Source organism: Hyla sarda, chromosome 1, assembly GCF_029499605.1.
Source record: "Hyla sarda isolate aHylSar1 chromosome 1, aHylSar1.hap1, whole genome shotgun sequence".
Classification (NCBI taxonomy): domain Eukaryota; kingdom Metazoa; phylum Chordata; class Amphibia; order Anura; family Hylidae; genus Hyla; species Hyla sarda.
In genome coordinates, this window is record NC_079189.1 from 391,120,294 (window position 1) to 391,144,635 (window position 24,342).

Below are 24,342 nucleotides of genomic sequence, written 5' to 3' on the forward strand. Positions count from 1 at the left end.
AGGGGCATGGCCATGACGTCACTCCCGCCGCCCGTACCCAGCATTCTAAACGAACGCCGGGTGCTGCACAGAGATTGCGGGTGTCCAAGCTGTGGGACCCTGCAATCAGACATCTTATCCTCTAACCTTTGGATAGGGAATAAGATGTCTAGGGGTGGAGTACCCCTTTAACACACTCCTAACCCCTGAAAGAGATAGGTCCAAGGGCTTCCATACCTTTTACATGGCCCAAGTTTTCAACTTCATTGTTTGTCAACATTGTAGCAATCCCTACTTTAAATGAGGATACGACCAACCTGGTCTGGGCCCACCCTCTTCAAAGTTCCCAAAGAAGCCTTATGAGTGGTCATTCCACCAGACATTGTTCAGTGGAAACATTACAGTCTTGAACTAGGGAAGTGTCATTGACTAAATACTGATAGCATCCAGGGAGGTGTCAGTGACCAAATACTGATAGCATCAAAGAAGAAAATGGAACAACTGTGAGAATGCAACTTAACTCAAGATCATTACAAAATAAGGAAAGCCAAATTATGCAACTATATATCAAGACACAAAAACAGTAATATGATCTTCACAGGTGAATGTACACTGGTGAACGTGCATTTATTAGTGTACATACTGGCTTTATATCAGCACAAGATCCAATCCCTGTAAAAACTGGAATAAGAAGAATTTAGTTAAGGCAATCCATAGTAAGAAAAAATGCACAATTAAAACATGTGTTACATGCTATGTGTTATATATTTTCTTTTATAAAATACGCTCTAAAATGAGTACAGCAGTAGTAGTACTAGTAGTATGGACATGTCCTATCATGCATGAAAGGTACATAGTCATTTGCGTTTAATATTTCCCCAAGTTATAAACCCCAAATATACCAGTTGTGAAAGCCGAAATCCTGCACTATAGCAATACGCAGGAAAGTTTAATCTTATTTTAATCTTATTAGTATCATTTGTATATGCATGGTTATCACATGCAATTTCATATTTTCAGTCTCTATGTATAAATAAATAAATAAAAATCTAAATTTTCCTCATAAGCATTTCTAGCAAGTTGCATGCTGGAAATGACCATTTAGTCCTATTAAGTGATACTGAACAAGATAAAATTGACACTAAATTATTTTCAAGTCTAATCCTTTCTACCTCAAACATTTCTTGAGGTAAAACAGGTAAATTATGTGCCATTTATTTCCGGATAATAAAATAGTGCATTGCTAAGTGTTGTGCATGCAGTTTCCCTATCATCTCCAGCGCTGCAAGGTTAGAGGAGCACTATATAGACCTTTACATGACAACACATTTGCCTTTCAGTTTTTCTTTCCTTTTCTGCTGCTTGCTCTTCTTGCCATCTATCTGAAGGCTCACAGTCCTGCGTTTCTCAAGGTTTAGAAGCTCTTGAAACAGCTCCTTTACATTGTGGTTCATCTTGGCAGATGTCTCCATGAAGGCACATTTCCATTTTTTTGCTATTGCTTCTCCATCCGAGCTGTCCACCTCTCTGTTTTGGTTTTCATCACTTTTATTTCCAACCAGCATAATAGGAATGCTCTCTACATCCCCTTTAATCTGGCAAACCTGTTCATAGATTGGCTTAAGTTCTTCCAGGGATTGCCTGCTGGTGACGGAGTAAACCAAAATGAAGGCATGTCCTTTTGATATAGACAGGCGCTGCATAGCTGGAAATTGGTGACTTCCAGTGGTGTCGGTAATTTGCAAAGTACATATACTTTTGTCACAGCTGATCACTTGCCTGTAGGTGTCTTCAATAGTTGGTATGTAGCTTTCTCGAAATGTACCTTTTACAAAGCGTAGGACCAGGGAGCTTTTACCCACACCTCCAGCTCCAAATACTACTACTCTATAATCATTACTTTGCTCAGGCATGTTCACAAATAGATCAGATGCTTTTCTTGGGTAAACACCTAAGGAAGATAAATAAAGAATGCATTATGTATTAGGCTGTTAATCATCATTTCAATTCTTAGCTTATAATAAAGATTAAAAACATGATCATACAAAAAAGAAAAACGTCAATAATGCCTAACTAATACATATTTAAAATAATCTTTTACAGGCATCAAATATACTTACTAATACGAGTTTATATAGATAAAGGGCACAACATTATGAAGAATAAGAAACTATTTAAAAAAGAAATATTTGTTAAAGGTTAACACTTTTCTTAGCTCCAAATCTTCAGTTAAAGAGTACATGTCCCCAAAATAAAATGTTTAATATAGTGTTCCTTGTGTAATTAGCAGACACTTTCCCATTCACTTGCTTTTAAAATTATCAACATAAATATGTTTAAAATGTAATAGAAAAAATGGCCACTAGGTGGCTCTGTTCTGTTCCCTGCCACAATTAATACAGTGAGTTTAGTCTCCTCCCGGCCTTGGAGGAAACCAAACTCAGGAAGTGATTCTCTGCACTGAGCTTGATTGAAAGTTGCACAGAGCCTCACTGAAAGCTGCACAGAGCCTCAGTGAAAGCTGCACAGAGCCTCACTGAAACATGCACAGAGCCTCACTGAAAGCTGCACAGAGCCTGAGGTCTTCTATTCATCACAAAACTGCAACGATATGAGGGCACAAGTGATCCCCCAGTAGGCTTCAGTGATGTCATACCTGCTTGGAAACGCCCACTTTCTCCTGCTGTGAGCAAGAATAAATGTATGATACAGAGCTCTGAAATTTTTTTTAAGAGTGGAAGGAGTGTAAGTAGTAGTTAGGGAACATAGCATGAGTTAGTTTAGAAAAGTTTATTTGGTGGCAGGTACTTTTTAAGCCAGAAAAATCTGAGCTCTGACTACTATGAAAAATATGTCAGGAAAAAATATAAATGGACTATATAATTTAGCAACATGGTGTTCAAGAGTGTTTACTGCGGTGCTTTATTTGTCTTGGCTTCAAACTAAACATAAGATGGCTACTGAAAGCAGGCAGTCTGTCAGGACTATAAGCCTGGCTCTATAGTCTGGAGTGCCCCAATAACAATAATTTATCTTTGTACTCCATGTCTCACCCTATTACAGTCGTCTGTATAGTCTAGGGGTCCTGCTAAATTGTCTGCATAGTCTGGAAGGTCCCTGCTGCAGTGGTCATGACATCACGGCCACACCCCCTGTGATGTCACACCACACCCCCTCCATTCATGTCTATGGGAGGGGGCGTGTAAGCCGACATGCCCCCTCCCATAGACATGAATGGAGGGGGTGTGATGTCACGTGGAGAATGGTTGTGACATCACAATCACGGCCTCAGCTCCGAGTGTTCAGAACAAAATGTTCAGAACTCTGGAGCACCGGAGCACACATTTAAAGGCTTTAGGAAACTATTTTTTAAAATTGCCATTAAAACTTGAATGGTGGATTGAAATATGCGCTTCACACTTTGACCTTACTCTGAAGTATAAGGTCTTGAATGATTTTCTGTATATATTAACAGGTACAGTATTAACTCTACAATGATAAAATCTACCTATTAAGGAATCCTAAAATCTACCTATTAATTTAGTTATGATGGTTACATGAACAGCAGACATTATGTAGCCCACGTGGTGGTTTTTTTTTTATGTAAAAATCACATAGTAAAGCACAGTACAATACAAAAAGATTGAACTTTACCATATGTTATAAATATCTTTAAAGGGATTGGCCAAATTTTTCGTGTTTATTAATATAGCTTTTCAGGTGCAGTGAAGCTTCCATGTGGCCCCGTTCTCTCACACGTCACTCCGATCTGCTCCCGTTCGGTCCCTTACCCCTGTATTTAGCCAAAGGGCTCATCATCCATACACTGCTGCCTATGGGGGAGTATATGATCATACACATCATTGTGCCATCCTCGGCTGTGTGTGCGCTCTGTGGTTACATGCAGTGTACACTTGTTCCTCCACAGGCAGCCATGAATGGACGACGAGCCGTCCAGCTTCATACAGGGATGAGGGATTAAGTGGAGTGATGTGAGAGAACGGGGCCGCAGGGAAGGCTCACTGTATGTGTAATTCAACTATTGTAATTACTGTAGTGCTGTATGAAAAACTTGTAAAAGGTAAGGGGTAATATACTTGCTTGATTTAACTCTGTCACCTAAATGCATGTTTTAAAAAATTTGAATGATATCTTTTTTAAATATTTTCTTCTAATAAATAAATAAATAGTTTAAGCAATATCTCTTGATTACAGTGAAGCCTTAAGAACACTTAAATGTATTGACCAAGAGCTTCCAATACATGCAAACAGTTGACTGGCTATCTGATCGATTTCCTATTCTCTGCTGAGTAACCGTGAACATAATTCAACAAAACTTAGACTCGAAAACAAAACTTAGACTTGCCCAACTCTAATGCACACACCCTGAAATATATCACAATGGTTATTATGATTTTAAGGGGTTATCTCATTACAGACTCTTTCCAGGGGTCAAATATTTTGGACAACCGGCAATCAGACATATGCAACATATGGTAGCCATACGTATAGTTGTCATAATGCAACTCCTTAAAGGGGTACTCTGCTGTTAGATATCTTATCCCCTATCCCCCCGGGGGACCCCCGCGATCCCCCCTGCAGCAGCCCGGTACCTCAGCAGCCCGAGGCTAATGACGGGCGGTGCAGGGGACAGGGCATTCTTATGTCATGGCCCTGCCCCCTCATGATGTCACGTCCGCGCCGCTCAATGCAAGTCTATGGAAGGGGCGACACCCCCCCTCCCATAGACTTGAATTGAGGGGGCGGGGCATGACATCTCGAGGGGCCGGGCTGTGACATCATGATGCCCCATCCCCTGCACCACCCATCAGCCCTTAGCTATGGGCTGCTGAGGTAGCGGGCTAGTGCAGAGGGGATCGGGGGGCCCGCTGCCGGGGATAGGGGATAAGATGTCTAACAGTGGAGTACCTCTTTAAGCTAAGCATTGTTGCTTACAGAACTATTGTTACCTCTACACAAAACCAAAGCTGATTTTAAGACCAAATTTGTAAACTAGACACTGGTAGGCCAGAAAGATATGCAGATGGTTATTGATAAAACTTGGGGTAAGTTTTTTACTGATTCTTTTTCATCTTATAAGAAATTATAAGAAATCAAAACAATGTTTCTAAGCCTAAATTTACAACATATGTCTATACCTTGATGCAAAGTCACTGCCTCCCCCTTATCACAGTCTCTGGTGAATTTTACAGCTGTATACATGCCTTTGTGCGAAAAAGCAAGCTGTAAATATGCTGTCGTCACAAATCAAGTGCAACATATGTTCTACAATTTATAGCCGAGAGCTCATTTGCACTGTAGCTAAGCAGCCGAAACTGTAACTGACCGCAATTGCGCCTCACATGCCATGTATGGGTACATGGCATTATTGAATATGCAGCGCTCACTAAATAAACAAAGCCTCTTTATTGATATGTGGCTCACAGAAGGCATTAACAGTTTGGAAGGGCATTACTGTGTGGATACTGTTAACAAAAGTCACGACCCTGACCACATTTAATACTGCTTTTACAAATACTTGGCTGATAAGAATACTAACTAGGAAATCAGAAAATAATAGGCAAGGATCCATTTTACGCACAAGTTCTCAGATGCCACAACCCAATATTTTATGTAAAAATTATTTTTCCCCATACTAAACAAAACACCTATATTAGCATATAAAATATATGATTTTGCTTTACAATGAGAACTGCTTATGGCGTGAAATTAATACTTTATCCATGTTATTAAAGGAAAATTATTCTTTTTGAAGGGGTTCTCTTAAAACTTCAGGGTATGAATTTTTCTAGCTTTTGACTCCCAGACCACAATAAATCAGGTATTGCTTTGAAGATGTGTAAAAAATAAAGAAGGGCACCTGTCAGCTATGTTGTATTGCTATCACTATGGCAGAGTAACATAGAGACAGACATTTCCACTATTCTGTAACTTATGGCGGGTTGTAGTTTAGGTTCAGAAAACTTACTATCAAATACAGGCTGCATATGGAAGAGAAGAGCTTCCCTTGCCCAAACCACTGATCAGTGAGAGGCACCTGTGTGTGAATCACACTTCAGTCCCGAGCTGAAGGAAAGGAGATAGGTGTGGGGCTCGGGGCATAGCGAACCCCTGGCCACGCCTACCCGACTGTTGCTGGCTGCATACAAAAGTGTTTTATGGATCATAAAACCTGCAATAAAGTAATTAAAGGTAATGCCTGATTGATATTCTTAGCACATTTAGTATACTGTTGTTACTTTATATGGCACAAACTTCATATCAGTTGCACTTTAAAGGAACACTATATCTGGAAATAAATTATAAAAGTAAACAGTAGATAATCTTGCCCTATTATTGAGGCAAATAGTATAACAGAAATCCTGCAAATAACCTAGGGGTTAATCTTCTGCTGATCTGTCCCATTTCTAGTTGTATTTTGTTTCCCTACTGCAGAGAGGAGGGAGGGGGGAGGCTCCTGCTGCAGCCAGATGTCTTACGGCCAGACACAGGATAGTATGGAGGAGGGGGAGGTGGCTGATCACCTGGGACACATAGAGAAGGTTTATTTATATATTTCTTAGTTTTAACTATAATATGAGTCAAAGGAATAAATCATAGGCAATTAAGGTTTTGGGAGGAAGAGCTCAGATTTTCTTAAAATATGTGTAGGACATTTTCTGTTCAGTGTTCCTTTACCCCTTAAGAATTTTTCATTATGGCACTTTTGTTTTTTCCTTCTCGCCCTTTAATAGCCATAACTATTTAATTTTTTCATCTACATACCCATATAAGTACTTGTTATTTATGGGACCAATTGTACTTTGTAATGTCTTCGTTCATTTTTCTATAACATATGCTCCAAAACGGAAAAAAGATATTTGTGAGGTTAAGTTTATAAAAAAAAAAAAAAAAGCTATTTTGCTACTTTGGGGGGCTTCTTCTTTACACCGTTCAACATGCGGTCAAACTAACATGTAATCTTGATACTTTATGTTGGCACAATTTTTTTCCGCTTTTTATAGATTTTTTTTAGGGTATACAAAGTGAACAAAAAAATGCAATTCAAACTCAAGGGGGGTGATTCAAACTTTTATTACTGAAGGGGTTAAATCCCATTTATTAATTTTTTTTTTACACTTTCTTTAGTCCCCATAGGGGACTATTACACGCAATTCTTTGATTGCAGACACTGGTCAATGCTATGCCATATCATTGCAAAGATCAGTGTTATCAATGCTCTGCTGCTCCAGCCTGAATCTCAGGCATGGAGCAATAGAATGCCAATCAGACAGTGAGGATCAAGGTAAGAAGCCTCCCGCTGTCCTCTCAGCGATTTCACAACGCTGGCCCCAACAGCCAACTGAGCTAACCGGCAACAGTTTTCTCCCATTTTAGACGCTGTGATCAATCTTGATTGCAGCGTCTAAAGAGTTAATACCGGACATCAGCCCGATCGGCGATGTCCAGTATTAGTCGCGGGTCCTGGTTGCTGATAGCAACCGGGACCTGCTGGGAATGAAGCATACTCCCCTTAGGGGACTTTTAGGAGGAATCATTAGATTCCTCATACAGATCAGTGCAGTTCCATAGAACTGCATTGATCTGTGTTCTCTGCGATCGATTGATAGAGCCTGCTGAAGAGAGGCTCTATCAATCCCAGAGCCACGGATGGTAGTGAAGGAGAGGTAAGCCCGCTGGCTACCCCACTACACCACTAGGGGCTATTTAAATGTCCATTTAGATGCCGCTGTCAGCCGCATGCCGGCTATTAGCAGCAGCCCTCAGATACAGCATTCAGCTGAGGGCCGCCCGGTATTGCGTGCCCTCCTGCACCATACATTGTTAAGGGCACAATGACATATATACACATCATTGGTTGTTAAGGGGTTAAATCAGAACCCTACCTGTCATGATTGACATCTGTACTCTTTCTGTCAAATATGCTGGAATATGGATGAACAGAGCTTCCAACAAAGATGTCACAGCTATGGAGAGCCCTATTCCTAATTTTACTATCTTATTTTACCCTTAGGAGCAATGCAGATAACAGCAAGCAGAGTATTGCTATCAATGGCATGTTTCTCTTTTCCTTATATACATTATTTAAGCTATCTTTTCATTTTTATATTTACCTTCTTTCCCTCATTTTACACATTTTGTATTATTTACACAGTTTGTATTATTCTACTGGTGTTTTACAATTTCTACTTACATCTCCTGCATAAGAAAGACAAGAGATGTCAAAATGTGTTCTTTCCTGAAGGTTAAGGGCAGCCTTACAGAAATCTGGTTTAACCAGGACACAGCAATCCTTGGAGGGCTATACTGTATTTCATAGATTTTTGTTGACCTTGCATTCAATAACCCAAGCACATTTACACATTTTAAGTAGTTTAGGAAATATATAATGTAGAACAAATAGTTTTCCTAATGATTCCATAAAACAGGAAAAAATATGTTTTACCTGACTTCAGTTACTTAAAGGGGTACTCCAGAGGAAAAATGTTTTCATATCAACTGGTGCCCGAAAATGATACTTATTAGCAAATTACTTTTATTTACAAATCAGTACTTATCATAATATAATAGCTTTGTTGTGAGGATTTGCTCATGCTCAGAGGTGGAAGCAGAGAGCACTATGGTCAGACTAGAAAAAACTACACAACTTCCTCTGGAGAATACAACAGCTAATACGTACTGGAAAATGTTTAAATAAAAGTGATTTACAAATCTGTATTACTTTCTGGCACCAGCTGATTTGTTTCTGGAGTACCCCTTTAAATGAGAAAATAGGTTTTATGTCATAAGTATTTAAAGTGTGCAGAAGAGCTCTTCACTCTCCAGATGACCAATCCAGATTTGATTGACAGTTGAGTAGTAAAGCACCCGCTTAACAACATCTCAAAACTTTTTTTTTCAAATGACAGTAACGCTTTAAGGTGACATGCACTAATAATTTAGTGTTGCTATCATTTTATTCCATTTTAGATGAAGATAAGATTAGATTTGTTTTTTTTGGCATTTATTATGTGTGGTGTTTTGGTGTGCCGCACATAAGTAAAGCTCTGCCCATTTTTGGTCTGATGTATTAACTAAGAAATGCATGCTTCTTGGAAAATCCAGCAGACCTGTGGCTGCCATTGTGCACAGTGCAGAAATCTATACCAGATATGAGCTGGCATAGATTTCCATAGCTTTTGATGTTGCAAATCGGCCCTAAAGTTTCATGAGAGGAGGACTAACCCCTGTCATGTTCCCTCATATTAAGGCCATGCCCCTTCTAGATTTCTAACCTCCCCCTTGGTACGTGCTGCATATATGCCAGAAAAGTCACAGAATTTGCACAATAAATTAAAATTTTAGTGCAAATTCCGTGACTTTTCAGCATACACATCACTTGTACAGCTTGCCAAGGCATAGTGAACGATGCTCTTTATTTTGGTGTAATGTGGTACCTGTTTTCCCTTCTGTATGAGAAATATGTTGGAGCAGAAGCTTATCATTTCCTTCCCCCACATATCCAGGACATAGACTAATCTGTTTTTTGCTGTTAAGTAGACAAAGTCTCATTGTGTTAGAGACACCAGCTGCTATGTTGTCTTGTGTGGAAATCAAATTCATTACCTTGTGACCGCTGCTATGCTGCATACCTGACAACATCCAGGACTGTGTAACATGCAGCCAATGTGAACATGAAATAATATTCAGACGGCCTAGAATCATTTTTATCACTTTATATCACAAAGGTAACAAGTCAGAAGGAACAATAATGTTCAAACTATAAATACCAGATTTAATCTTCAGTTTCTTCAATTAAAGCAACCCACAGTCATGATTGACAAAATGGAGAATAGAATAGTATGTGCCATGTATCCAAGGTTCTGTTATCCATAAATCTAGTTTTCTGTTCCATCATAGTAGCAGAATACTGAAAAACGACAGGGGTCCAGATCAGTCACGTGCAACAACATGGTTGACACCAACAACGTCTGCAAGACTCCATTGGCTTATAATGGTTTCCATCAAGGTGTTAGTCATTTTGGCTGAAAAATAGTGCTGCATGTTCTTTGTCTGTCAAATATAATGCAATCTGTGAGAGAGGATCCTGATGGAGCCTACAACACAGATGGGAAGACCTGAAAGTCAAGGTGAACCTCTTATTGGAAGGGACTGTTCTATTTAGAAGATCAACCTTGACTACCAGTAGGCACTAGCAAATAGCTACAAATATCTGGTTGGCGAATGCAAAAATTACTCGAGATGAATAAATATTTGTTCTCTCTGCTTTATTGTTTTGGGTAAAAACTTTTCTTATTTAGATTGGCTGCATCATACTATCATGTGATATGATAGACTACTATTCATGACTGAGAATTGGAATACTTGGTTATGTACTTCCTGATATGGATCTATGGATTATTCCTTCCAACTGCACAACATAATTATCTTAATACTTGAAACCTATTCATGACGTAGTGAGTGACACTGCTAAATCTTCACACACGTGTAGAAATAAGGCATTACTGACTTCTGGCAGGGCGTCTGTTGACAACTAAAGAGATACTCCACTGTTTTATTTTATTTTTTTCATTATGCCTGGGCTACAAAAACAAACATAATCCCCTGGTGTGCCGATATCTTTCCTGGCTTCTGGGCCCCAGAATGCAGAGGAAGACAGGGGCGCAAAAGACAGAAGAGCAATATTGGCACAATGGGGGAGCATTGGAAGGTGAGTTTAAGTTTGTTATTTTTATTTTTGCAGCCCAGGCATAATAAAAATAAATTCAGTGGAGAAATGGTATTAATTGCTTTAATGGTATTAATATTGAAAACATATTAAAAAGCTTAATAAATATCTTTAACCTTAATAAATATTCGCTTTTAAATATCAATTTACAGTTTATAGCTAAACCACTTTAACATGGTCACCCAAAAAGGAACAGAAAAGGACATTATACAGTATATAAAAGAAAAATCTGTTCTACAGATCAATGCTGGGCTTCTCAAAATGGTGGTTTTAGGGTGAAGTTCAGGGCTTAAGTCCTGGAGGAACGTGTGGAAACTAAGTTCCTACACCTTTTTCACAGCAGGAACACCATTCCCATTAGCAGGACCAGCCCTTGAGTGGAAATCTTGGGTTCCCACACTTTTTTTTTCTCCTAGGACTTGACCTCTGGTGAAGTTCAGCTGTATATGTGCTAGATTTAGTTATTTAAAAGCTGTATTGTTTTTACCTCTTAAAGCCAAGTAAACGGTTAATCGGACACACATTGTTTTCTGTCTGGCTGTGTTGTGTTTATGTTTTTTTTATTACACGCACACCTAATATAGATTTGTTCTCAGGGCATGATGATTATATACATATAATCAATAATAATATATTACACATATACAAATGGTTTAGTTAATGTTTAGCTTTCCTATCCTACTTTTCATCTGGCACCATAATTGTGATGCACAACGTGTGTCCAACAGAATAAATCTATTACAGCTTCTGTCTACATGTTATAATTTGTGATAAATCTGTGGTGATAAATCTGAACTGCATATTCTTTGCATATTGTTTTGCAGTTTGACCTTTTGGTGACTATCTGTTAGATGGTGGAATATTCTGTAGTGAAAACCCCATATGAAAGTTTTATGGTGTTTTGGTAGCTTAAGGCAGCTCCATTTTACCTTTCTTTTTGTTATATAAATGAGGTATAACCAATTCTGTGTATGGAATAAAAGTTATATTTTAAGGGAAGTGGCTAGAATTGACAGTAAAAGTATGTACTTTTTGCCTCAACTCTGGGTAACCCTAATCTGAGTTACTGGGGTCTCTTAAAGGCAATGTTCGCACATGGGAATGTCCACACAGAGAATATCTGTGCGAACATTCCCCTGAATGCAGAGCACTGGCTAGGACTACTCGGCAATGCGCCGTCTCGTAGACGGCCATACATTCTGTGTGGTGTCCGCAGAAACACTGGAAATGTTTCAGCGTGGAAAATTTGCTATGTCCACAGTGCAGCAGAATCCCATTGTATTCAATGGGGCTCTGCTGCTGCGGAATCTCTGTGTGGAATTCCAATGCGGAATTCTGCATGGACATTCTGGCGTGTGACTATAGCCTAACACTTCCAATTCTCAATAACACAATTCATCACGGATGATCTAGGAGGAAAGAAATTGTATAAACTGACTTTCAACTGTGACATCCTATTGCCATACCATGGTGAAGTCCAGAGAGTTATTTGGAACGATCCATTCACAAATATTTGTACAGGTGAGATGCATTGGTTGGCGCTCGATTTTATGGCAATGGGATGTAATAAATCAAATGAATCCAATGATTAATCCGAGTGCCCCTATACCTTTGTCCATATTGTGTCATTGCAACATTGTATGGAAGGATGAACTAAAAATTATTCAAAAATTTGAGTTATTAATATGAAAAAGATGAACTGAAAAAAAGAGATTTCGACTACATAAAGCATACTGATGACTGTGTCTGATTCGACTTTGCATGAAAGATTAAGGAAAATCAGTTCTGCCGCACTTAGAAGTCTGAATACTGAATGCTGTTTCCAGTCCTCTTTGGAACAGTAAAGTGCATTTTTCATTTGTTCATCATCGTGAGTTGCTCTTTGTAGAATTTCCATTTATCAACTGCAGAGATCAAAGTGCCGTGTCACTGGAACACTGGTAACATTTGTTTTATGCAGCTGACAATGTAATTATACAGGAGTGTGCTTATACTTTCCAGACCCATAGAATAAATAGCATGTGCATACATTAAAAGGAATTGCCTCACAAAGAACTTTATGGCACTTAGACTACTTTAAATCATAGATTTGAAATTGGCAGTGGTGGTGAGAGGGGGGGGGTCAGAGGTAATAACATTGGGGGCTGTATTAATCTCAAGAACAGGAGTGTCTGGTCACTATTCCTCATAAAAATGTGCTGTATCAGATGTATCGACTTTAATAGAGTTAGTCCTGTAGATCTAACTTGTAGGGAATATTTATGGCCAGTCACCTGTAATGTTTGTAATGTGAAATATCGAGTTATTTGAATTTTACTTTCAATTAGCATTTCACAAAACATCAAAGCATTGACTTAGACCTGTGTTGCTGGGGATATTTCTAAAGGACACCAGCAAAGATTTTGACTCCAATTCCTTTTATCCACATTCCCCCTTTAGGTAGGGTCACACACAACGCATCTGCAGCATATTTGACACTGCGGATGTGCTGCCGGCAGTCACAGACGATCTCTGACTGCCGGCAGTGCATCGGCAGAGTCCAATACGCTGCAGATAATCTGTGTGTGGCCCTACCCTTCTAGAGATAGTGATGCTGATCATAGAAAAAAGCTATTTGTGCACTTCAGAAACACACATGTGCAAGTTCATCTAAGGTGAAGCAACACTATTAATGTAGGTGTTCATTTTACTTGGCGAAACCCTATCTACCAACTACGCATTAGACACAGAACTCCTTAGCATAAAAAATGTCTAATTCAGCTATTACGTTACTCCTAAGTTCATATTTCCATGTCAGGAGGGAGGAAAATTAAATCATGATGACTCCATATAGAGTCCGCTCACTGGGGAAGCCTGTCTTTTCTGCACTCTACTACAATAGGGAAACAAGTCAAGAGGAGTCATTTTTTTTGGAACATAAATATTTTGTTATAGATAGTGGTTTAGTATACTGTGATACATACGCCTAAAAAAAAAGTGCTCTGTGTTACTAAAAAGCTTTCTTTGTAAAGTGATAACATGTGGTCGTGCAAGTAAAATAAAAAATTTATTGTTAAAAATTAGATGTAAAGTACATTGAAAACTAAATCTAACAACTCATTTATTAGATAACTATATAAAAGTTATGACACCTACCTGTGTAGGTATATTATTATACTGTTGCTTATGTAGTTGTTATTTTCTTGTTAACATTCAATAAAAGCAATTGTTGAAAGGATAACTATTATATCTATGAGGCTATATTCACACATGTTATATTGAAATAATTTTGCTATGTAATGTTTATTTTATGGCTCAAAAAACATTAGATTTTGTTAGGGAGCTCTGCTACACTTAAAGTGGTACTCCACTGGAAAACATTACTATTATTATTTTAACCAACTGGTGCCAGAAATTAAACAGATTAGTAAATTTCTTCTATTTAACAATCTTACCATTCCCGTACTTATCAGTTGCTGTATGTTCCAGAGGATGTTCTTTTCTTTTTGAATTTCCTTTCTGTCTGCCACAGTGCTCTCTGCTGACACCTCTGTCCATGTCAGGAACTGTCCAGAGTAGGAGCAAATCCCCATAGCAAACCTCTCCTGCTCTGGACAGTTCCTGACATGGACAGATGTGTCAGCAGAGAGCAGTGTGGTCAGACAGAAAGGAAATTCAAAAAAGAAAAGAACTTCCTCCGTAGTATATAGCAGCTGATAAGTACTGGAAGGATTACAATTTTTAAATAGAAGTGATTTACAAATCTGTTTAACTTTCTGGCACCAGTTGATTAAAAATATAAAAAAAAAATTTCCAGGGGAGTACCCCTTTAATGGAAAAGCAACCAGTAAGTCACATTCACTTAAACATTATAGTCTTAATTTTACACTTTAAAAATATACAAGGCCCTTTTTCAGACCAATTTTCGGAAACATTTTTGGCACATTTTTGAGCCTTTGTCATTTCTGGGTTTCAAGTTGCATAATAGCATTTGCTGTAGAAGTACAAAACAGTCCACAGAAGTGCACTGCATTCAGGCAAGCAGGGCCGGCATAGTGGAGTACGCAGAGTGATGTGTATCACCTCATGCTCTTCTATTGGAAGTCATTTTATGAATAGGGGAGCTGTCTAGCCACATATTAGGATGGGGGATCGGGACGGGGCAGAGCTGCATAGTTAGACAGAATGGCACCACGTAAAAAAGCCTCACTATGGGGGAGATACATCAAATCCTGTGTAGGGAAAAAGTGGTGCAGTTGCCCATAGCAACCAATCAGATCACTTCTTTCAATTTCAAAGAGGCCTGTGAAAAATGAAAGAAGCGATCTGATTGGTTGGTATGGGCAACTGCACCACTCTTCCTCTGCACAGGTTTTGATAAATCTCCCCCTGTATGTGTAAGTCACACACTGTAATGATTAAAATGCTTTGCCATAAAGTTTTTGAAAGGTGACCAACCCCTTAAATAATTTAAACTGAACATATATTTTTGAAGAGTAGGAGGAAATATGTCTATATTGTTTGAATAAAAACTGACCCTTTTTTGATACATTTTTTTCAGACTTGACAATAGCTTGGTCTAAGAAGCTGATTCTAGCTTTGCTTTCACCTGTCTCAAGTATTCCTAATAACTAGCACCTTTTCTGTCAACTAACAAACATATATTGACTATAGGAGATGATCTAGATAGACTGGTACCAAGCTAGCGGTACAGAGTTTGTCCTGTCAACTGCTTGTGAGGGTCATAATGGTCCAAGCAATTTTCAAGTTTAAAAAAACAAATAAGGATCGGTTTAAATCTGACCAAGAGCAATATCTGCTTGGGGTTGTTGAATTTATATTACAACCACCAATGGGGACAGAATCTTCACTAAGCTTCCTGAACATTCCAAAATACAGTATACAAATATGTTTGTATTACAATGCCTTTTCTCATTTAAAGCAGATCTGTTAACTGGAAGAATCATTTGCCAACCAACCAGTCCTCAATTGGCATTAAAGTGGACCAGTCATTGGTTCTATGTTGCCTTATTTTAGGACATCATACGATTTGGCTGGAACTACTTAGATAAAATAAATATTTCTATAATTCCCTCTTTCTTTTGGCGTAAAGCCCTAAAAAATCTATGCAAATCTGGCTTTCCTCTGCCCATTAATGCTGCATAAAAATACATGCAAAAAAACTTAATGAAATGCAGGTCTCATTGTGTTAAATGGAAACCCATGCTATAGTTCACAATGGGAATTGTGGCACATATTTTGTAGCTTGTATTTCAAATACATCAGAATTACTTTCATTATTTTCATTATTCAGAATTTAACTCATCCTTTGCTTATCTAGTGCATGAAAGGAATCATAAATCCTGGACATCTATTAGCCCTATTCAATGGGGATAATCTTAATCTGCAACAGAATATATGGTCAAAAGAATGAAAATATCTGGTAGAAAATTAAGGTTACCCGCAGAATTTCTGAGCACCAAAATATTCTGTGTGCAATATTTTGTGTACTCTATGTGCAGGGAACAAGATTCACAGGCACACCACCCGAATCTCATTCCACACTAAAATACTGCAGAAAATCCTTATAAACAATTTTCCAGACCAGCAGCCTCAGCTCTATTGTCTGCTGCCTTCTTATTCTGTAGCATAGGATAAGTGACAGGTGAACTTTAAAGGGAATCTGTCAGCTTTATATCATGCTCAGAAGAGTGGAGAGTCGGCACTTCTGTGGAATGTCGGTAGTGCACGTGGATGGATCAAATTCAAAACATAGTAAAAGAATAATCCCAGCACTCACCAGGGACTTCAGGCAAAAGTAGTTTTATTGCATATCCTCAATCAAAACAGGATGCGTTTCGGCTCTTTGCCTTCACATTGCTTATAAAAACTTTCATTTAAAAGAGGACCTGTGGCCAACTCAAAATGTGAAATTTTACTGTCATTCCATACCCTTAGGCTGCCCTGGTCACATATCTTTTACTGTTTCCTAAAACCTGAAAAGTGACAGCAGAGGAAAGCCAAGAGCCAAAACGCGTCCTGTTTTGATTGAGGATATGTACTAAAACTACTTTTGCCTATTCACTTTTGCTTTTGAAGTCTCTAGTGAGTGCTGGGATTATTCTTCTATTATATCATGCTTAGAGCTGCGGACATTGGCAGATATTAAACTGATAAAACAAACAATATGTGTCAGCTGATGGCTGTTTGCAGTGTTATGATGTTATTATGCGTTCTTTCTATGCTCAAGACAAGAGTCATAGAGTCCCAGCTGAGATGCAGCATGTATGCCATCTCTCTCCATCCCACCAGGGAAAAGGTGTGCATGCTGCAGCTCAGCGCTCCCTCTATGGCTCTTAAATTTAGGAAGATTGTAAACTTTGCAAATAGCCAAGAGCTAAGAGACAGACAGCATCTGTTTCATCTCCCTGTCAGCTATATGTCCATATCTGCAGCTCTGAGCATGATATAGAGCTGACAGATTCCCTTTAAAGAATACTTTCACTTGAAGTAGTGTGCATCATGTGAATAAAGGGCGAAAACAGGGGTCTTTTTGAATTAGGAATGGTTATGTCATAGTTACTTAGGGTATGTTCACATTGAGTAATTAGTGCGGTATTCCATGCGCTGAATTGCACATTGGAATTCCGCAGTGTGAACACCTAACATTAGTGTGAATGTGTCTTCCATGGACCAGTTCAAACTGCCGAATTTCAGCGGTGGACAATTCCGTGTGGATTTTTGTGCGGAAGTCCGCGAGCACTAGATAGCTGTCAATGGTGTTTCGGCGGCACCCACCAGTCGGAATCTCAAATTCAGCTCACATTACTCATTAATATTATGTGAACATACCCAAAGGAAGAAAATGATATGCCCATCTAGGTCATCCTCTCAATAATAATACGTATAAGACATTTTTCTGTAGATAAAGAAAGAAATACACTGGCACACATTCATTAACAGTGTCATACTCTATGCCAATGAAACTACAGAGCATAGTTGACAAGAACTGCGCCTATTTCATGAGCGCTTTATAGAGAATGGCCCTAAATAAATCTTATGTGTAGTGTGTAGGGAGTTGTCTCTCTACATTTTCACAAGTGTCTCCATACATTGGCATCCTTTTAGCCATTGCTTTTTTTAATAAGGCTAGAAGAATATTACCAACTTGACCACAATCACTTTTTTTTTGCGTGAGAAGTCAATATCTGCACAAAATATAGTGTAACCTTTGAGAAATGTTTTAACATGTGCAGTCTTAACTATACTATACTATTTAATAGGATTTAATCCTTGTACACAGTTCCACCACAACATTAAAACAGAAACTGGACATTAAAGGGGTACTCCGCTGGAAAACATTTTCGTTTAAATCAACTGGTGTCAGAAAGTTAAACAGATTTGTAAATTACTTCTATTAAAAAATCTTAATCCTTCCAGTACTTATCAGCTGTTAAATGCTACAGAGGAAGTTCTTTCTTTTTTTAATTTCCTTTCTGTCTGACCACAGTGCTCTCTGCTGACACCTCTGTCCATTTCAGGAACTATCCAGAGTAACCTTGGTTAGCTATGGGGATTTTCTCCTACTCTAATCATGTCCTAAAATAGACAGAGGTGTCAGCAGAGAGCACTGTGGTCAGAAAGAAAGGAAATTCAAAAAGAAAAGAACTTCCTCTGTAGTATACAACAGCTGATAAGTACTGGAAGGGTTACGATTTTTTTAATAGAAGTCATTTACAAATATGTTTAACTTTCTGACACCAGTTGATTTACAAGAAAATGTTTTCCAGTGGAGTACCCCTTTAAACATTCAAAGATAGTTGCTTTGCTTGCTTTTAGTTTTTGTCTCTTTGACGTCATTATTGATTTATAAAGAATATGCCATGGACTGGAGTGAAATGCAATACTATTACGCTCTGCAGCAACTGCGTCTGTAGAAAGAGCACAGTCAGCAGGCCCTCTAAGAACAGTTGCAATAAAACACAATACCAGCTTTTAAAAGGGAGTTTTTATCACATATTCTGTAAATCAAGAGTAGTGATAAGAGTTTTAAATAAAATAAAAAAAAATCTGATTTATTCATATGTAATTTTTGGGAGATTTCTTTTTAGTCAAATCTAGTATGGGATCAGGGACTCCCTGCTCTTGTGCTAACTAGATGACCAGGCTGTACACCTAGTCATTGCATCACAGTCATTAATGTTTCTGTTACTATTATTATTCATTATTATTGTTACTATTACTACTGTAAGTATCAGTAGTAAGACAAAACCACATTTTGAGCAGTTACCTCTGGAATATATTTCACAAATGTCTTCCTACTGCAGTCTACCTATACAACTGCTAAAAAAAAAAAAAAAAAATCTTTCCCGGCAAAACTTGGATGTTTCTTGGATGTAAATTCCCTAGACAAGGCCAGTGTAGAGATACCCAGCTGTAATATTTTTAGGAACCTTAGCTCCCCATCACAGTGACGCAGTCAGCATTAGAAATACTATAGCTGCAATGCGCAGTGACAATTTCATTAGTGAACAGGGCTGTGATAAACCAGCCAGAACAATATTAGTACTAAATGTACATGCTAAATGGTTACTAGGGATGAGTGAATGGAATTTGACGAATCCAAATTCGTCATGAATTTCAGGAAAAATTTACTTTGCAACGAATCCGAATATTGCCGCAATTCAATTGCACAAATCGCTTCAATAACCTCCATGGCGTGTGGTCCAGGCTCCAGGGCATCTAAGATGGCAGCTCCACATGTCAGAGCATGAAGCAAGGAACGCTGGGAAGGCAGGAACACGGGTGGGCGGGATGACCCTGTATCACATGCAGCATGCAGCCTATCAGCAGCCAGCCACCCCTGTGATGTCACAGCCCTATATAATCGGCAGCCATCTTGCGGCCAGTCACTTCAGCGTTCTATTGCTGAGGGAGAGGGACAGAGAGCAGTGTGTGTTGCACAGAAAGGCATTTTTACAGCAGAGATTCACCTCAAGCCCAAATCTAGCCTAGAAGCACTGATAGTTTAGGGCGAGAGATTGAGAGAGAATTTTTGGTTTAGTACACAGCGACTGTGTGCTGCAGCACTGGTGTGTAAAACAACTGAAAAGCTAATAGTAGCCAGTCAGTTAGGGTGAGCAGAGCACTAAAAGCCATAATCACCTGCTATTAGTGCCTAATACAGGTTGCGTAGTGGAGCGTATTGACCTCTATTGAGTGAAAGCTGTGCAACATAGGTGGTGTACCATTTTGTTCCTGTTTAAGTCTTAACCTCTTCAGGACGCAGGGCGTATCCATACGCCCGTGGGAATTCCGGTCCCCACCGCTAGCCGGTTGGGGACCGGAGCCGGATGCCTGCTGAAATCGTTCGTCTCTGATGGCCCCGAACAGCCATAGCCAGCAGGGGTGAGGTGACACTGGTGCCACCTCACGATCGCCCCGATTCGTCGGCCGGTTTACCGGCCGAACACACAGGGCACCTGCTGCGGGTGTCACTCCCGCAACCCGCTCCGCCCCTCTTCCGGAGGACGTGAGCGGGTGCGGGAAGTGGACCCCGGCAGCTGGGGACCCCAATCCCCAGGAGCGGCGGCAGCGAGGGACTGACCTGGGGAGCAGCAGTTGGAGGTGATTGACAGCCTCCTGCTGTTGCTTAGCAACAGCTCCCAGTATGCAAAAAGGGCATGCTGGGAGCTGTAGTTATGCAACAGCAGGAGGCAGACCACCACAACTCCCAGCATTCCCTTATGGGCATGCTGGGACTTATAGTTTTGCAACAGTTTATATTTGCAACAGCTTATAGTTTTTTCTATGGAAAAGTGTACCTTAAGCTGTTGTATAACTACAACTCCCAGCTTGCACAAACAGCTAAAGTGCATGCTGGGAGTTGTAGTGGTGCATCTGCTAGTTGCATAACTACAACTCCCAGCATGCCCGTTGGCTGTCGGTGACTGCTGAGAGTTGTAGTTTTACAATAGCTGAAGGCACACTGGTTGTGAAACTCAGAGTTTTTTTAACCTAACTCAGTGTTTCACGACCGGTGTGGCTTCAGCTGTTGCAAACTACAACTCCCAGCATGCACCGTATATGCTGGTAGCTGTAGTTTTGCAACAGCTGGAGGCACACTGGTTGTGAAACACTAAGTTAGGTCACAAACTCAGTGATACATAACCAGTGTGCCTACATCTGTTGCAAAACTAAAACTCTCAGCATGTACAGTCTGTCAGCGCATGCTGGGAGTTGTAGTTTTGCAACAGCTGGATGTTCCCCCCCCCCCTTCCCAATGTGAACGTACAGGGTACACTCACATGGGCGGAGGTTTACAGTAAGTATCAGGCATGCTGGCTGCCAGCGAGAAACTACTGTGAACCCCGCCAGTGCCACTGTACCCTAAAAACACTACACTACACTACCACAAAATAAAATAAAATGTAAAAAACACTACATATACACATACCCCTACACAGCCCCCCTCCCCAATAAAAAAGAAAAACGTCTGGTACGCCACTGTTTCCAAAACGGAGCCTCCAACTGTTGCAAAACAACTACTCCCAGGGAGTTTTACAACAGCTGGAGGCACCCTGTTTGGGAATCACTGGCGTAGAATACCCCTATGTCCACCTCCTATGCAAGTCCCTAATTTAGGCCTCAAATGTCGCTCTCACTTTGGAGTCCTGTCGTATTTCAAGGCAACAGTTTAGGGTCACATATGGGGTATCGCCGTACTCGGGAGAAATTGTGTTACACATTTTGGGGGGTATTTTCTGCTTTTGCCTTTTTAAAAATGTAAATTTTGGGGAAAATAAGTATTTTAGGTTAAAAAAAATTCTTTTTTTTACATATGCAAAAGTCGGGAAACACCTGTGGGGTATAAAGGTTCACTTAACCCCTTGTTACGTTCCCCGAGGGGTCTAGTTTCCAAAATAGTATGCCATGTGGTTGTTTTTTTTTGCTGTCCTGGCACCATAAGGGCTTCCTAAATGCGGCATGCCCCCAGAGCAAAATTTGCTTCCAAAAAGCCAAATGTGACTACTCCTCTTCTGAGACCTGTAGTGCGCCAGCATAGCACTTTTCACCCTCATATGGGGTGTTTTCTGAATCGGAAGAAATTGGGCTTCAAATTTTGGGGGGTATTTTCTGCTATTACCCTTTTTAAAAATGTAAATTTTTTAAGAAAACAAGCTTTTTAGGTAATTTTTTTTTTTTTTTTACATTTGCAAAAGTCATGAAACACCTGTGGGGTATTAAGGCTCACTTTATCCCTTGTTACGTTCCCCGAGGGGTCTAGTTTCCAAAATGGTATGCCATGTGTTTTTTTTTTTTTTTTTTTTGCTGTTTTGACACCCTAGGGGCTTCCTAAAGGTAACATGCCCCCCAAAAAGCATTTCAGAAAAATGTTCTCTCCAAAATCCCCTTGTCGCTCCTTCCCTTCTGAGCCTTCTACTGCGCCCGCCGAACAATTTACATAGACATATGAGGTATGTGCTTACTCGAGAGAAATTGGACTACAAATACAAGTAAAAATTTTCTCCTTTTACCACTTGCAAAAATTAAAAAAATAGGTCTACAAGAACATGCGAGTGTAAAAAATGAAGATTGTGAATTCTCTCCTTCACTTTGCTGCTATTCCTGTGAAACACCTAAAGAGTTAAAACACTGACTGAATGTCATTTTGAATACTTTGAGGGGTGCAGTTTTTATAATGGGGTCATTTATGGGGTATTTCTAATATGAAGACCCTTCAAATCCACTTCAAAACTGAACTGGTCCCTGAAAAATATTGAGTTTGAAAATTTTGTGAAAAATTGGAAAATTGCTGCTAAACTTTGAAGCCCTCTGGTGTCTTCCAAAAGTAAAAACTCATAAATTTTATGATGCACACATAAAGTAGACATATTGTATATGTGAACCAAAAAAAAAATATTTTGAATATCCATTTCCTTACAAGCAGAGAGCTTCAAAGTTAGAAAAATGCTAAATTTTCATTTTTTTCATAAAATTTGGGGATTTTTCACCAAGAAAGGATGCAAGTTACCATAAAATTTTACCACTATGTTAAAGTAGAATACCTCACGAAAAAACAATCTTGGAATCAGAATGATAAGTAAAAGCATTCCAGAGTTATTAATGTTTAAATTCACAGTGGTCACAATTGCAAAAAACGGCCGAGTCCTAAAGGTGAAAAAGGGCTAAGTCCTTAAGGGGTTAAGGGCCTAGTTACTGTGAAAGTCCAGCCAAAACTGCACACCTGCTGCTGTTCTAGACAAATACTGTCTTAAGAGTTCAATAAGAAAGAATAGCACCGGCACCTCCACTACTAGTAGACACACTGGTCACTCTGGTTCATTGCCAGACTTCACGCACCTCTCCAGGTTGAGGCAGTGCACAGGTGCTATACAAGAAATGTAGATAATTTTATTACATGCCGTACATCTTATGTCGTTCATGCATTGATATGCCCATGCGGAAAATATTACGTGGGCAAAACTATAAGACCACTCCATGTTCAGATTTGCGAACATTTTCGCTCTGTCAGAACAGGGAATGGCACCCCCAGACTAATAGCCCACATTCAAGATTCCCATGATAACGATCCTACTTGCTTGAAATTTGCCGGCCTGGAGCGAGTTGACCTCCCGATCTACAGTGGAGACCGCAACAACATATTATTACAGAGAGAAGCGTGTTGGATCGCAAAGCTAGACGCCACTGGAAGTCTAGGTCTGAATGATCGCAACAAATTGCTCCCCTTTTTAGACTGAACTTATTGCTTGACAACTTGATATATATTATACAGTACTTTATATCCACATTCAAATGTATTCCTTACTGTTTCACTATGTCTCACATTTCAGTTTAATGGTATCCATGTTTAAGTGTTCCCATGACAACATTCCTGACGTGATCCATGCACTTAAATCCCATGCATGCGTCCACGCCAATGTATCGGCTTGTGGAAGCGTAAGAGGCGCAACAAACAGTGCTGTCCCGAGACCCCCACCCTCTTCACCTTGCCCGCTGAACATATGTTTATGTTGGAGCGTTGTGGAGTATATTGTACTCCCCTCATAAGTGCATACCACATACGTACAGCTACGTGTTGTACCATTTTGTTCTTGTTATAGTCCTAAGGGCCAAGTTACTGTGAAAGGCCAGGCAAAAGTACACACCTGCTGGTGTTGTAGACAAATACTGTTTTAAGCGTGGTGGAGCATATTGTACTCCCCTCATAAGTGCATACCACATACGTACATCTGCGTGGTGTACCGTTTTGTTCCTTTTATAGTCTTAAGGGCCAAGTTATTGTGAAAGGCCAGCACTAACTTTGTCAGGCAGAGAAGTGCCAGGACATGCACAGAGCTGTGACAGAGGCCTAAATTCATCAGGCACAGGCAGAGGTCGCAGCAGACTAGGGGTGATTGGCAGCAGGAGTCGCAGTGAGAATCCTGAGTTCCTGGTATCAGCTAGCGGTCATGTCTCGACCAGCAACCCATCTGCTGTCATTGATTGGTTAACTCGGTCATCCACTTCATCACAAGGTGGGTTCCTTAGACACAACCATCAGTTGGCATGGCCCGGGAGTAGTCCCTGTCCTCCAATTGCCTCTGTCCTATGCTGTTCCCTCCCCCATAGAA

General features: G+C 39.7%; 1 protein-coding gene across 1 annotated transcript in view; it reads right to left on the reverse strand.

The window, feature by feature from the left end:
* Positions 1 to 725: 725 nt before the first annotated feature.
* Positions 726 to 24,342, reverse strand: part of DIRAS2 (DIRAS family GTPase 2) — a 40,629-nt gene continuing 17,012 nt past the window's right edge. The window contains exon 2 of the mRNA XM_056525490.1: positions 726 to 1,930. Coding sequence (XP_056381465.1) covers positions 1,293 to 1,892 — 600 coding nt within the window. The 5' untranslated portion in view covers positions 1,893 to 1,930 and the 3' untranslated portion in view covers positions 726 to 1,292. The remainder of the gene's footprint in view (positions 1,931 to 24,342) is intronic.